Genomic DNA, 13,941 nt, shown 5'->3' with positions numbered 1-13,941 from the left:
TCTTACTTTTGCAAAATAGTACTTCTATTAGCTTTTTTATTTACTATAGTAACACATGGTGGTGGGTTTAAAAATACGGAAAAGCACAATGAGCAAAATTAAAATCCTCCACAGCACATACATGATGCACAGATTCTCAAATTTGATACTTGACAGCATATGCCTTTCTAATTTTCCGTTATTTTGAAAATAGTTTTCAGATTACATTGTATTTACTTTTTTTCATTTGTTTGTTACTTCTTCACAATGTCAGAAGACTTTTTAGGTGTACTTTGATACCTAGATTACATGATTTCTTTATTCTTATGTCCCATTACTGAACCTGGATAATACAACCTAAGTGGCCACTGATAACCATGTGACCAAGGTAACTATCATTATCCCCTGATGTGTGGTATTAGGGATTGTCCAGGAAGAAAATACATAAGAAGCATAAACATGTTCTACCAGGGAAGATTATAGGAGACAATTTTATGATTAATTTACTCTGACAGTATCCTAGGTATCCATGTTTCCTTTAGCAGGAGAAAAGTAAGACTAAATTATTATTAATTGTAGAGTTGACCTTCATTATTCATGGAGTCTGTATTTGTAAATTACCCCACTCAGTAAAATGTATTTGTAACCCCCAAATCAGTACTTGCAGTGCTTTTGTGATCATTTGCAGACGTGCAGAACAGCATAAAATTTGAGTCACCTGATGTGCGTGTTCCCAACTGAGGTCAAAGAAGACTGCTATAAACTGTCCTACATGGTACAGCACAGCATAAACAAGTAACTTCATAACCTACTTTGTATCATGTTTTTCACATTGTTGTGCTTTCTGTGGGTGATGTTGCTGTTTAAAATGCACCCCCGCCCAAGTGTAGTACTGGGCTAGTGTTCCTGAGCACAAGGCTGTGACTGCCTTATGAAGAAAATAGATTTGTTGGGGGGCTTGGATCAGCTGTGTTAATGACTCAATTGCATATAATAAGATGTATTTAAACAGGAACGCAAGTAAAACAGGGTTCGGTATTGATCAGTAGACAAAAATTTGTGACCAGAGTCTCAGAGGAACCCAGCCCCATATTTGTGCTAGAAGCAATTGTTTTGCTGTTCTCTAAGTCAGTGTTCATGGAAACTTTGTGGAACGTAACTGTCATGAATCGTGAGAATCAACTGTATGTCAAATTTGCTTGGTTCCTGTTTTCTATGGGAAGCCTAAGCAATTGAAATATTCCAAGGGCCGATGTTGAGAATGCTTTATGTCTTCTTGTATCATTCATACTAGAGGGTAAGTAAGATTAGAGTTCATTGAAATAGGAATGGGGAAATCTGAATTCTAGACTTAACTCTGTTGTTTTCTTGCTATGGTAGAACAGATGATCTTCGAGATCATTCCCAGCTCAGAACTCTAACTCAGTACGATTGGTTTTGTTTTTTTTTAAGTTTTTTCCGGTACAGTTTTAATTTCTCTGACATTTTAATTTCTTTCTAGCAATACACCTAGGCTTTGCAGGAGTATAATAAAAAAACAAAGCAAAAAAAAGGGGGGGAGGGTATCAGAATCTGCTTTTCACTTAGCAGTTATTATCATGTTTTCACTTTCATTTTTATCTTTTCATTTTTATTTTATTCTATCTTTTTAAGATTTTATTTTTGAGTAACCTCTACACCCAACATGGGGCTCGAACTCGCAACCCTGAGATCAAGATTCACAGACTACCGACTGAGCCAGCCAGGCTCCCCTCACTTTCATCTTTAATCTGCCCTTTGCCCCAAATTTGGATTCTTGAATGTAAGCCCTAAGTTAAGTGCCACCATAATGGGATTTCCTGACTCCCTTCTTTAGAATGAGAATTCCAACCATTTGGAATAAGGGTGTTTCATGGCTTAAGCCTTAGAGGTGACAACATTTGGTTTCCCACGTTCCCAGCTGGCTTGTCACCTTTGTTTTGCACCTTCTGTGACTTTCACTCATGTGTAAGCCTTCCTAAAAAGAAAAGAGAATGACCAAATGACTCCTTTTTTAACCTTCAGGTTTGAAGAGATTCTAGGTTGATGAAAGTCAGTTAATTATTTTACGACAATTTGGATAATTCATTCTACCAAGGCAGGCATATTTCTTCCTAATTCTTTTTTAAAAAAGTCAACAGAGAAGGGCCAAATTGCTTAGATGTCTATGATTGTCTTAGATGTTCATGGGCTAGATTTGAGATCCCTTGCCATAAACTCAATTGGTGTAAGAAAAGGTGGTCTTCCTCATCCTGCCTCCCTCTCACGAAAGATTATCTTTTTCTTTCTTTGAGGATATTTTTTTTCTGGAATGGTTTTACTAATTAATTTCAAAGTGACTTTTTAGCTCTAAAGTTCTTATATTTTATGATTTTGTATTTGCCACTTTAATCTGAGGCTGGTAAATTTAGCTGTAGGCTTACTTGTAAATTCCATTTATCCAGAATCCAAATAAATAGAAAATCAAGATTTTTAAAAATCGAAAGTACCATGCGATATTGATAAAGTCCTACAAGTTTGTTATAATAAAGTTAATTACCATATACCATGAACTTTTGAGTGACCTTGTTGGTTATATTGGAGAAATTTTAAATTGTGTGCAATAGTCTATTTTTGTGAAGGTTATTTTCCATTCTAAATTTTTAGTTTCCCCCATCTCCTGCATGTCTATGGTCCCATCCAAATTATGTACCCTTTTTCAGCAGATAATTGAGTTCTCAAGTCTAGATTTAAAAAATAAAATTCTGTCCTATACATTTAGGTACTTAACAAAACCAATTTTAAATAGTATCACGTTCAGCAGGTTCAATGTCAATGAGGTATGAAGTCAAGATGCAATACTTTTATAAGTCTTAATGGGTCCAGGGTCTACCCTTTGCTCGAGGATGAACTTTAACACATTACACCCCAAGGGTACATTCAAGGCTGTACGTGAATACTAAGCAGCTGCAAACTACTCTCTATTTTTTTTTTCTTTAATTTCTTTTCTCTAGTAAACAACCCAATCTAAGGATTTTTACATTGCCTGCCCAGAATTCAGTTTGCCTAACTTGAGCTTATTGGGTATCGGAGTAGGCATCAGTTTCCTGCTCTCCCCGTGTGCCTTCACTTATTTACAGTGAGAATAAGAAGGACCCCTTCTCATTGGATTAGTGTCCTCAGTTGGGGCAGAGCTCTGTTTTTGGTTTATCACTTCTGGTTTAGGTTGATCACTTTATGCCTTCTTTTTATTGAGCATTTACTATGAGCTAGCCATTATTAAGTGCTTTACATGTGTTATCGAATTAATTTACCAACACAACAAACTTTAGGTGGATATGATTGTCCATATTTTTCATCTGAGCAGTGGAGGCTTAGGAAGGTGAGGTAAGGGCACCAAGGTCAAGAATCTAGTCCAAGTTTATGTAAACTTGGTGAATGGTGGATTAAGGCAGATCTGTTTCATCCTGATATTGGCATAGTGCTTTCTCTTCCACAGTGGTGTGTTTCCTCTGGTATTCTACTGTTAAGGGTTCAGGAGACTGGCACCATCTTGTGTTTGCTAGTAAATAGCTATTTGTGATTTTTTTGTTGTTGTTCTGGCCTATCCCTTTTCACTAGAGAAATGTCCTCAGGGAAAGGAAGGGTGAAGGAAACTCCATTTACTTCGTGGTAAAGCTGTTCAGGAAGGCTGGTAGCGGGGTCATGACCAAGAGTAAATTCCACACACTACAGAAAAAAAGTTTCACTGGGTCAAGGTTGAGATGAAGGGTCAAGCCTTGCAAGCAGGCAAAGGATAAAGGCAGTAGCAACAGAAGGGGTCCTGATTTATTTTCAACCTGTTAACTCATTGAAGGCAGCCAGAGTAATTAAGATTTTCTCTTAATCTGTGTGGCTCTCAATGCCCTTTGAAGTGGTATGGGGCTGGAAGGGGGGGGCAGTGGGGAGATCCACCAGGCAGTCTGAAAGGAAACACGTTAAAAAAAAGTGAAACATTAAAAAAGGTGAAACACAGAGACTCAAGATTTTATTTTAGTCTTGGGTCTTAGAATTTGAACAGCATTTGGCAGAATAGGTAACAATATTTCTAAAGGAGAGTTTTGTTTAAATTATAGTGAGGTAGATCAGTGAGATAAGTTGGAATGAACTTAAAGTCTAGTAACGTATGTAATAGACTATAAACTAATAGTTTGTAACTGAATTACAGACAGTTGCAGACACATTTTAATTTGTTCATTGTGATAAGAGATCCTCGATAAGTAATCAATTCCGATGGTCATTTTAGAGAGTCTCTGCTGAGCCATACATTTGTGGTAAGGATTGTCATGATCCCTTAGGTTATGGGTTTACTTAGTGGGTACAAAAATGTAAAGATTATTACCTTATACTAGTGGTGGTCCTTTTCAATTTACAAGGGACTTTGATATGTACTGTTTCACTCCAGTACCATTCAGATGGCAAATGGCTTGTTAAAGTTCTCAGAAATAGTGAGATACAGGCCTCAAGACTTCTTAATTCCGAAGGCATTTGTCCTTATAATAGGCGAGTCTTGGCCAAAGAAAAAAATCTACTTTACCTAATGTTTTATAACTTTTATGCCATTACTGTTCCTTATACCACATAAAGATGGAGGCAATGTTTAAAAAAAAAAATCCACTAGAATTAAAATTGGGTTTAGAACATATTTAATCTCAGGGTTTTTTTGTTTGTTTGTTTTTTGTTTTTTAATTTTATGAAAGAGAACCTTCCCCCTGCAACCAATTATTTTAGTCCCAGGGTTGGCAAACTTGGCTTGTAAAAGGCCTGATAGTAACTATTAGGGTTTGCAGGCCATATGGTCTCTATTACAACTATTCAACTTTGCTGTTTTAGTGTGAAAGCTGTCATAGATGATATGACAATGAATGAGTATGCTTGAGTTCCAATACAACTGTACTTATGGATACTGAAATTTGAATTTCATGTAATTTCCCTGGGCCACAAAACAGTATTTTTTTGAAATTTTTCAATTATTTTAAAAGGTAGAAACCATTTTTAGGCCACGGACCGTATCAAAACAGGGGGCAGGCTGGACTTGGCCTGAAGACCTTAGTTTGTGACCCCCTGTTTTAGATAGGGAGGAAAGAGAGGCTGTTATCTCCCTGCTGCAATAGGGCAGGAGGAAGAAGGAGGAGCAGTGGTCTGAGGCACGTCAGCTGATGATTCTGTGGTTAAGACTGAGGTGGCTGGTTCCTCCCCAAAGTGTCTTTTCGTCTTGACATTTTCTACTCATTTTAGTGACAACTCGATGATTTTGCTTCATTTCCATATCTCCTAGTGAGAAATCTTAATGACTAGTGATCATGTGGTTTAAACAAATTACAGGGAGACATTCAGTGTGGACAGAGAGACGTTTTGATTTGTTCTCTAATTGTTTTCCTGTGTGTAAATCACGGCCTGTAGTTTGTCCCCAGGTGAGGTCAAGCTCTATGTCAACTGGTGTATGTCCCTCACAGTTTCTAGCCTAGAGCTAAATGGCCAACATTTATGAAATTACATCCTTGTTATTAATTGGTGGGGAGATGACTAGAAATCCTGTTCCCACTATACTGGTTTTCAGAGGGGCTAAAGTCACTCTTTAGATAGTAATAAATACATACTAGTAGGTCCATGAACATACATGCTGACTGTCTCAGATGATAGCTTTCTAGCCGGCATTCTGTCACCAAATAGCATCCAGAAATCCAGATTTTGAACTTATTTCTCTGTTTCTTCTTTTTTAAAAAAAATATGGAATGCTTCACAGCTTTGCATGTCACCCGTACTCAGGGGCCATGTTAGTCTTCTCTGTATCGTTCCAAGTTTGAAGCCAGTCACAGAAATTGAACTTCTTTAAAGCTCTTTCATCCTGCTATAGCAAATCCCTGCCCAGGAGACTTCCGGGAGCTTTCCCTTCCGACACAGTTCAGCCCACCATGAGAACAGTCTCTCTCAGAGAACTGCTGGTGCTTTGCTGTTGGAAACTGGGAGGGACAGGACCAATTTAAATATTCAGAGCCTCAGACGTTTGGTTCTCCCTTAGTCATTTCAAAGGGGCAGTTCCCTTGGCTTGCCTGTGCTCACAAGGCGGAGTTACTTGAACATTAATTCTAGATTGCCCCCTTCCTGTTGTTTTTAGTCTTATTTTAGCTTTCCGGTTTTACCTTTCCCAGCCTGAGTCAATAGAGGTGGGTGTGGCCATAAACTCAGGGTACTGGATTCTAAAGGTGGGTTGAGCTCTTGCCTTCACCCTCCTACCCTCATGACGGGCTGGACAAGCTTGCAGCCATCCATATACAAACCAGGGATAGGCAAGGCACAGGAGAAGCAAAACGTCACTTTTGGAGAAATTTGTTTAGGCTTCTGAGGTTTGCGTACAAACCCAAGCGTTAGGAAAATCCTGTTTTCTACAGCGAAAAACTAATGCCTCCCTGTTGCCTAAGTAAGTGAGATCGTGCCGGACCAAAATAGAATGGTAAAAAATGAAACTAAACAAAATAAACGGTTTTTGTTTAGCAAAGGAACACTTTTAAGTCAGTAAAATAAAATAAAAAATTCAGATGTTAACTCTAAAATTATATGATTAGTTAAATCCAGAGAGGTTATAACTGAATACCCTATATACTTCTTAATTTACAAGTTTCAATAATGCATTTAAATTGCTATTTTCACCAACATTATTCATTAATATATATTAATTTTTTTTTCAGAAAATATAGCTATTAGTAAACCTGAGACAGACATTTTTTTTTTTTTTTTTAAGATTTTATTTATTTGACAGAGAGAGAGACAGCCAGAGAGAGAACACAAGCAGGGGGAGTGGGAGAGGGAGAAGCAGGCTTCCCGCCAAGCAGGGAGCCCGATGCGGGGCTCGATCCTAGGACCCCGGGATCATGACCTGAGCCGAAGGCAGACGCTGAACGACTGAGCCACCCAGGCGCCCCGACAGACACATTTTTTAAAATGTTGGAATTCCTTAGTTATTTATGTGAGGGACTCATGCTATATATATAGAGAGAGAGCGAGAGAGAGAGAGAGAGTCCCCTTCAACTCAGTTTATGCTTCTTGTTTTTTTTTTTTTTCCATTCAAAACTGGTATATCAAATCCCTACTATTTTAATGAACTAGTAAGGAGAACTGTAAAAATAATTACTTTTTATATAAATAAATAGGCTAAATCTTGATTAAATCCATCCAGGGTAGTCAGTGTTGATGGCAAAATAATGGGAATTGCTGATAACTCTCCAGTCTCTATTAATTATGTTAATTACTGTTTGGATGGGGATGTGAAACTGGTTCATTACAGGTCAACTCTGATCAATTTTTATCTACTAGGCTTTGCTGCAGTCCCCAGAAAAGAATACTGTGTCTTACTGGTATTAATCAGGGATAGAGAAGTGGGAGCACTTTTCCTACTTGTGATTGTCTTTGATCATGTTGAAGTAGCTCTGTCCACAGGTATAACTCACCTGGGGGTAGTAGCCTTTCTCAGCTGCCTCACTCCTTCCCTCCCTAAGAGAAGTGATTTAATCTGACTGGTGAGTATAGGAGAAGAGAGAGCGGGCTCCTCCTTCCCCCTTTCTTCTGGGAGTGGGCTTCCACCAAGAAGCTGGCATCTTCCATGCTTTTAGAAGGGAATGCCCTTTATCTGCAGGAGAAGGCTGACCCACTTAGATGCTATTTGGACTTGATAGGTCTGTCTAATACTGGAAAACATGATTATGAAGCTTGCTATTCCACAGGTATAAACTCTGTTCTCTGTATTAGCTTTAGGATTATACAGGTGCTATTTTGGTTAGTCATCTCCCTTATTCTTTTGTTTCATTTTCCAACTGGCTTAGAAATCAGGCTGGAAAGAAAAGTATTTATAACCCTGCCCCCTTGGGCCTCCAACAGAACTGTCTGTCAGAGGTTCACTAGTATAGACTCATCCCAATAATTTTCTTGAAATTGTAGTTTGGTTTTGTTTCAGAATTGCTTTTTTAGACCCATATAAAGACTGTTTTTAAGAACAACTATTAGCTTGGGCGCCTGGGTGGCTCAGTTGGTTAAGCGACTGCCTTCGGCTCAGGTCATGATCCTGGAGTCTCCGGATCGAGTCCCGCATCGGGCTCCCTGCTCAGCAGGGAGTCTGCTTCTCCCTCTGACCCTCCCCCCTCTCATGTGCTCTCTCTCGCTCTCTCACTCTCTCTCTCAAATAAATAAATAAAATCTTTAAAAAAAAAAGAACAACTATTAGCTTTTCTAGAATGGCTTATGATAATTTACATTTGTTTTTATGTACAAAGGGCTAGATGAATACTTAATGCTTTAGAATAAGAAGGTGGTCTGCATATTATGCTGGTTCCCTTCCTAATGGTCTATCAGCAGCTAAGCTCAGCTCATATGGACATCTTGCTTCAAAAGTATATAACCAGACGTAGGAGAATTGCTTTCCTGTCTTTTAGTCACCATATTAAAATAGGGGAGGGAAATTATTGTTAAACATGCCTCCCTTTCAAGACTCTCATAGGATTTTCTGACCACCATTCAGACCTGAGGGATAAGTTGCCTAAAGGACTTATTTAAGGCAACAGCAACAGCAATAAAAAGAGTCCTCTGTGATGACCAACCTAAGATGTTTACTAAGTCCTGGAAAACTGGGGTGTTACCTGGGGCATAAGACTTCCCATTGCCAAGATGAGGAACATCCCTGGTAAACCAGGACAAGCTGGTTAGCTTGCAAGACCTACCTAGCACTTGGGCTGTTCTATCCAGCTGTGCCGTTTACTTCAATTGTGAGCTTGCTCTTTGCATTGGTCATGACGTAACAAACGGTCACCCCTGAAGTACTTGCTTCCTGAGGCCCGGTGCCAATAAAGCTGACGGCATAATATGTATGCCCAATTTTGACGGTAGGGACCACACTCCTACTTCTTCCTTTTCTTTAACTCATTTCTACTTTCTGCTTTGCAGGTCTGTGATTCAGACACCATGCTTGACCCTGCCTCATCTGTGGAGATGGTGAAAGTTTTAGAAGAAGACCCTATGGTCGGAGGTGTCGGGGGAGACGTCCAGGTGCATATGGGCTTCACTTTCCGCACGAGTCACCTTTAGTTATACTTTTACTCGTTGATTCATTGAACATATGTTTACTACACACCAAACTCTCTGCCAGATGTTCCTTTGGTGCTAGAGACACGTTAGTATGTGCCTTGGACCCACTTTATTGCCTCTTTTCTTTCCTACATTGAAAAAAAAAAAACAACACAGGATTTTTTTGCTTAACCCTGTGATGTAACCCTTGTCTGTTGGGCCTGATAAGTTATATATAATTAATTTAAATGTGTAATGATTTCTACCATATCTTCTTGAACTTGATGTTCTGGTAAAATCTGATGTTGGAGTTCATTTAGTTGCAAAGGTAAAAAAATGGAAGAACGGCTGGGGATGGATTCTATATTTATACCTTTGTATTTAAAAGCTGATTAATACATGGTTGACTAAAAATCCAAATTGGAATACAAAGGAAGAAAAGAGAAATAGGAACTCAAATTTATACTGGTAAGAAAGGCAGAGGAACAATTAATTAATAAGTGGGTTTTCTGATTATGATCTATTTCCCACCAATAATTACTTATTTCCCATTATTTGCTCTAAATGAAGAAACAGTTAATGAAGTAAATATTAATAAAGGCAACTTGGAATCTGTGGGATGGGAAATGAATATATATGTGAATATGTGAAAATATGTGAAGATTAAAATGAGTGCTTTGCAAACACGTGATCAAATTTTAGCAAAAGGTGAGAAGCCCATGGAAACTTGACTTTAAAAATTAGGTACTGTGTTGCCGTATAACCCATTTTATACATGCATGGTGATAGTGAAGGCAAAGACAATGCCTGGAATAGACAAACAGCCTGGTGATAAAAGAGGAAGCATGCAAAATCCAGATGAGAATCATGCAAAATTGAGATGGAGGAAAGAATTTAGAAATATTGCCAAGAAAAAGCTGATAACTTTCAGTAGCCTTTACATAGAGCATTATTTTTCAGGACTTAAGTTTTGGGAAGAGGCCAGAACAAACAATTTAATCACTGGCATTGCATAAAAGAGGGAAAGAAGGAGAAAGAAAATTAATGGAATTGAATGAGTTGGAAATTAGCCAGAACAGGGGAGGATAGGGCTTAAAAACCTTCACATTTTAGATGGGAGGAAAGAGTGGGAGGATTCAGGATCTGCGAACTGGAGCCTAAAAACACGTTCAATATTATAGCATAACAACAAGGAGAACAAAAAAAAAAAGCCCTGGACAAGAAAGAGGACAGAGCCATGAAGTAGAAAAACTGTTGCTCCTCAAGGAGTTCCAAGGCAGGCCCACAATTTATCAGATTAATCTAGTAACACAGAATCAGAGAAAATAAAATATAACCGTGTCAAAAAGAAGAAGGACACTAACACAGGAGTATCAAACAACAAACCTCACTCTAGGTAGTAACCTCACGATGGCGCAGATTTTGTTGGTATTTTAGCTGGGGCTTATGTTTTATTTATTCGTTTTTTTTTTTTTTTTTCCCTTCTTGCAGATTTTGAACAAGTACGATTCCTGGATCTCCTTCCTCAGCAGTGTGAGATACTGGATGGCGTTTAACATAGAAAGGGCCTGCCAGTCTTACTTTGGGTGTGTCCAGTGCATTAGTGGACCTCTGGGGATGTACAGAAACTCCTTGCTGCATGAGTTTGTGGAAGACTGGTACAATCAGGAATTTATGGGCAGCCAATGTAGTTTTGGTGATGACCGGCATCTAACGAACCGAGTGCTGAGTCTGGGCTATGCAACAAAATACACAGCTCGATCCAAGTGCCTTACAGAGACACCGATAGAGTATCTCAGATGGTTAAACCAGCAGACCCGTTGGAGCAAGTCATACTTCCGAGAGTGGCTGTATAATGCGATGTGGTTTCATAAACATCACTTGTGGATGACCTACGAGGCCGTTATCACTGGATTCTTCCCTTTCTTTCTCATTGCCACGGTAATCCAGCTCTTCTACCGGGGTAAAATCTGGAATATCCTCCTCTTCTTGTTAACTGTCCAGTTAGTAGGTCTCATAAAATCGTCCTTTGCCAGCTGCCTTAGAGGAAACATCGTCATGGTCTTCATGTCCCTCTACTCAGTGTTATACATGTCAAGTTTACTTCCCGCCAAGATGTTTGCAATCGCAACGATAAACAAAGCTGGGTGGGGCACGTCTGGAAGGAAGACCATTGTGGTCAATTTCATAGGACTCATTCCAGTATCGGTTTGGTTTACAATCCTCCTGGGGGGTGTGATTTTCACCATTTATAAGGAATCTAAAAAGCCATTCTCGGAGTCCAAGCAGACAGTTCTCATTGTTGGAACGTTGCTCTACGCATTCTATTGGGTCATGCTTTTGACGCTGTATGTGGTTCTCATCAATAAATGTGGCAGGAGGAAGAAGGGACAACAGTATGACATGGTGCTCGATGTATGATCTCACGTTGTTTGACGTTTGCAGTCACACACGCAGACACACACAAAACCTTAGTTCCTCTCGGGACTGTAGTCTTGTGGCATCCCATAATGCCACCAAAGGAGACCTATCACTGCTGCTGGGACTTGAACAAAGACGTTTCTATGGGTTTATTTTGATTCTGCCAAAGTAAAACAAGACATCAATGAGAAGAAACTCAGATTTAACCTGTTATTTCTATGAAAATGGGAAGCATTCTGTTTATGCACTTTTCCTTAATGTACATCTGCCTAACAGTGTTTGCCCTATATACCTCACTAGCCATGCTTTATGTGGGTTATCATGGAAGAAAAGGATTTTGGAAACTCAAGGAAAAGTTCTTTCAACGTATTCAACCTAACTTATGGACTGTGTTGATAGCTAATGTTTTTTTTTTTTTTTAGAAAGGATTTTCTGTTTAACTCTACCAAATGAAATGCCAAAGGAAATTTCAAAGGCCGTTGGCTGTGCTGTATTTTTATATAATTGTACTGTGTTTTAAAATTTTGTATGCCAATTTTTAAAACAAATTTTGCATATTCTATATTTTACTTCTCTGCCAAAATACACCTGTTCTTTTTTATTATTATTAAAATAGGTTCTGAAAAAATTCATACTTAAAAAAAAAAAATCTACCCAAAATGTGAAGCTTGGTTGACTGATGTTGTTCATGATAGAAGGAATAAAATGTTTCTCTCTCTCTCTACCTTTTAACATGGAATAGTTTATTTCTGTGAAAAGTATTTAAACTTTCAATATTTTAACTTTTTATTTTTTCATTTCTTTTAGAAAAGGCCAATATACCTGTCACACTTTGGGAGTAGAAATACATACTTATGTGCACACACACACAAAAAAGAAGTCATTGGAAATCAAGGCCAAAGGGGTAGAAAAGTGCAATTTTCCACAAGATTAAAAAAAAAGGGGGGGGTGGGGGAGTGCTAGTCCTTGAAAGAAAACACTGGGCAAATGTGGAGATTCTGGCAGTGTTTTCTCACGCTGAGTAAAATGGAAAGTGGAGAAAAAATCATCTGTGTTATTTGGACAAATACAATGCAGTTCATCGTTTTGTTCTGTGGCCTGAATTCACCAGATCCTGTTGACATTGAACATAACTGACCTGTCTTTTTTTTCAGCTTGCCAGTTCACTTTCCATGTTACTAGGAGGCTTACACGGGTGAGTTGGATACAATTGAATAAGTGTAAAAGCCTATAGATACAAAACTGGCACATTCGAGCTTGTCTTCTACTTCCCAGGGAGGATATTTTTTCTGGATTCATACAGATAATCACTCCATCTGTCCTGTTATTGGCCTACATAAATATGTTTACGTAGTCAGAATAATACCAAGGTTTAATAAGTGTATCAAGAATTGGCACATGAGAAAAATTGATGAACCAGGTACCCTTAACCCGGCTAATTTCACTACTCAGAGGGCCTCAGTTATCCAGTTTGACTTTTGACATGACCCATCTTGCCTTGTAGCTGGTGCTGTGTAGACTTGTGTTAAAAACAATCAAACACATGAGTCGTTGCATAAAGCATGTTGTGATGAAGTGGAGTATGAATGTGGAGAAGTGTTCAGCCATGTGCTTCTACCATTCTGCTTCCTCGCCATGCAGACGCCCATGTTCCATCTATCCTGCCTAAGAAAAAGCTGCACATTCTACCTTCGGAGTACAAAAAGGTACACACCATTCTGCAACTCAGACTCACAGTTGGGAGAGTTTGCGGGGAAACAGAGCACAGCATGCCAATAAATGAAACTAAAACTTGAGTTTGCCTTTTTAACTATTTATGTTCTAAGTTAAGCTTTGATAACTTTCAAATGTCAAATTCTCTCATTCTTTTAAAAGATTGAATTAATTGCCTGTATTTATTTTAGCAATTATTCAATGTATTTCCAGTATAGGATGTATAGTATAATTGATTTTTTTGTAAATAAAATATTTTTGATAAGAGTATTGCCTTTTTTTCTAAGGGAAGGGGGCATTTCAAACAAAACAAAAACTTTGTTTTTCTGATTATAGTGGAATAGATTTAAGAATGGGGTATGCGGAAAACAAACAAACATGCTTGGTCAAAGATAATAGAAGTCACTTAATGTTACTAATCATGAAGCAGAAATCCCCCAGATTGGTGTGGTTTGGAAATCTGGAAAACAGGAGAGAGAGAGAGAGAGAGAGACCCAATTAATATAACGCTTGTCTTTAATCTTACCTTCTACTTCCCTTGGAAGCAGCCCAAATTTAGACAAATTGTTTTATTCTGGTAATTCATCATAGTAGGGAATAAACATTTCCAGAAAAGTCATAAGCAAGTTTGTTTAATTAATTATAATATTTACAAATAATAGCAACGTCTTAAAGTAACTTCAAATCCAATAGAGAGCAATAATTAAATGAATTATGGCATTTCCAAACAATGGAACA

General features: G+C 38.3%; 1 protein-coding gene and 1 non-coding gene across 2 annotated transcripts in view; one reads left to right on the top strand and one right to left on the bottom strand.

The window, feature by feature from the left end:
- The window catches only part of HAS2 (hyaluronan synthase 2), a 30,385-nt gene extending 17,017 nt beyond the window's left edge, over positions 1–13,368 (top strand). Inside the window, exons 3-4 of the mRNA XM_032415844.1 lie at positions 8,950–9,051; positions 10,561–13,368. Coding sequence (XP_032271735.1) covers positions 8,950–9,051; positions 10,561–11,490 — 1,032 coding nt within the window. The 3' untranslated portion in view covers positions 11,491–13,368. The remainder of the gene's footprint in view (positions 1–8,949; positions 9,052–10,560) is intronic.
- LOC116639637 lies at positions 5,740–5,842 on the bottom strand. The gene has a single exon (XR_004300887.1). It is a non-coding gene; the product is annotated as a U6 spliceosomal RNA (small nuclear RNA).
- Positions 13,369–13,941: the final 573 nt, after the last annotated feature.

Source organism: Phoca vitulina, unplaced genomic scaffold (assembly GCF_004348235.1).
Source record: "Phoca vitulina isolate PV1807 unplaced genomic scaffold, GSC_HSeal_1.0 scaffold18, whole genome shotgun sequence".
In the NCBI taxonomy this organism is placed as follows: Eukaryota; Metazoa; Chordata; class Mammalia; order Carnivora; family Phocidae; genus Phoca; species Phoca vitulina.
Note: the sequence above shows the minus strand (reverse complement) of the source record. Positions and strands in the feature narration are given on the sequence as shown.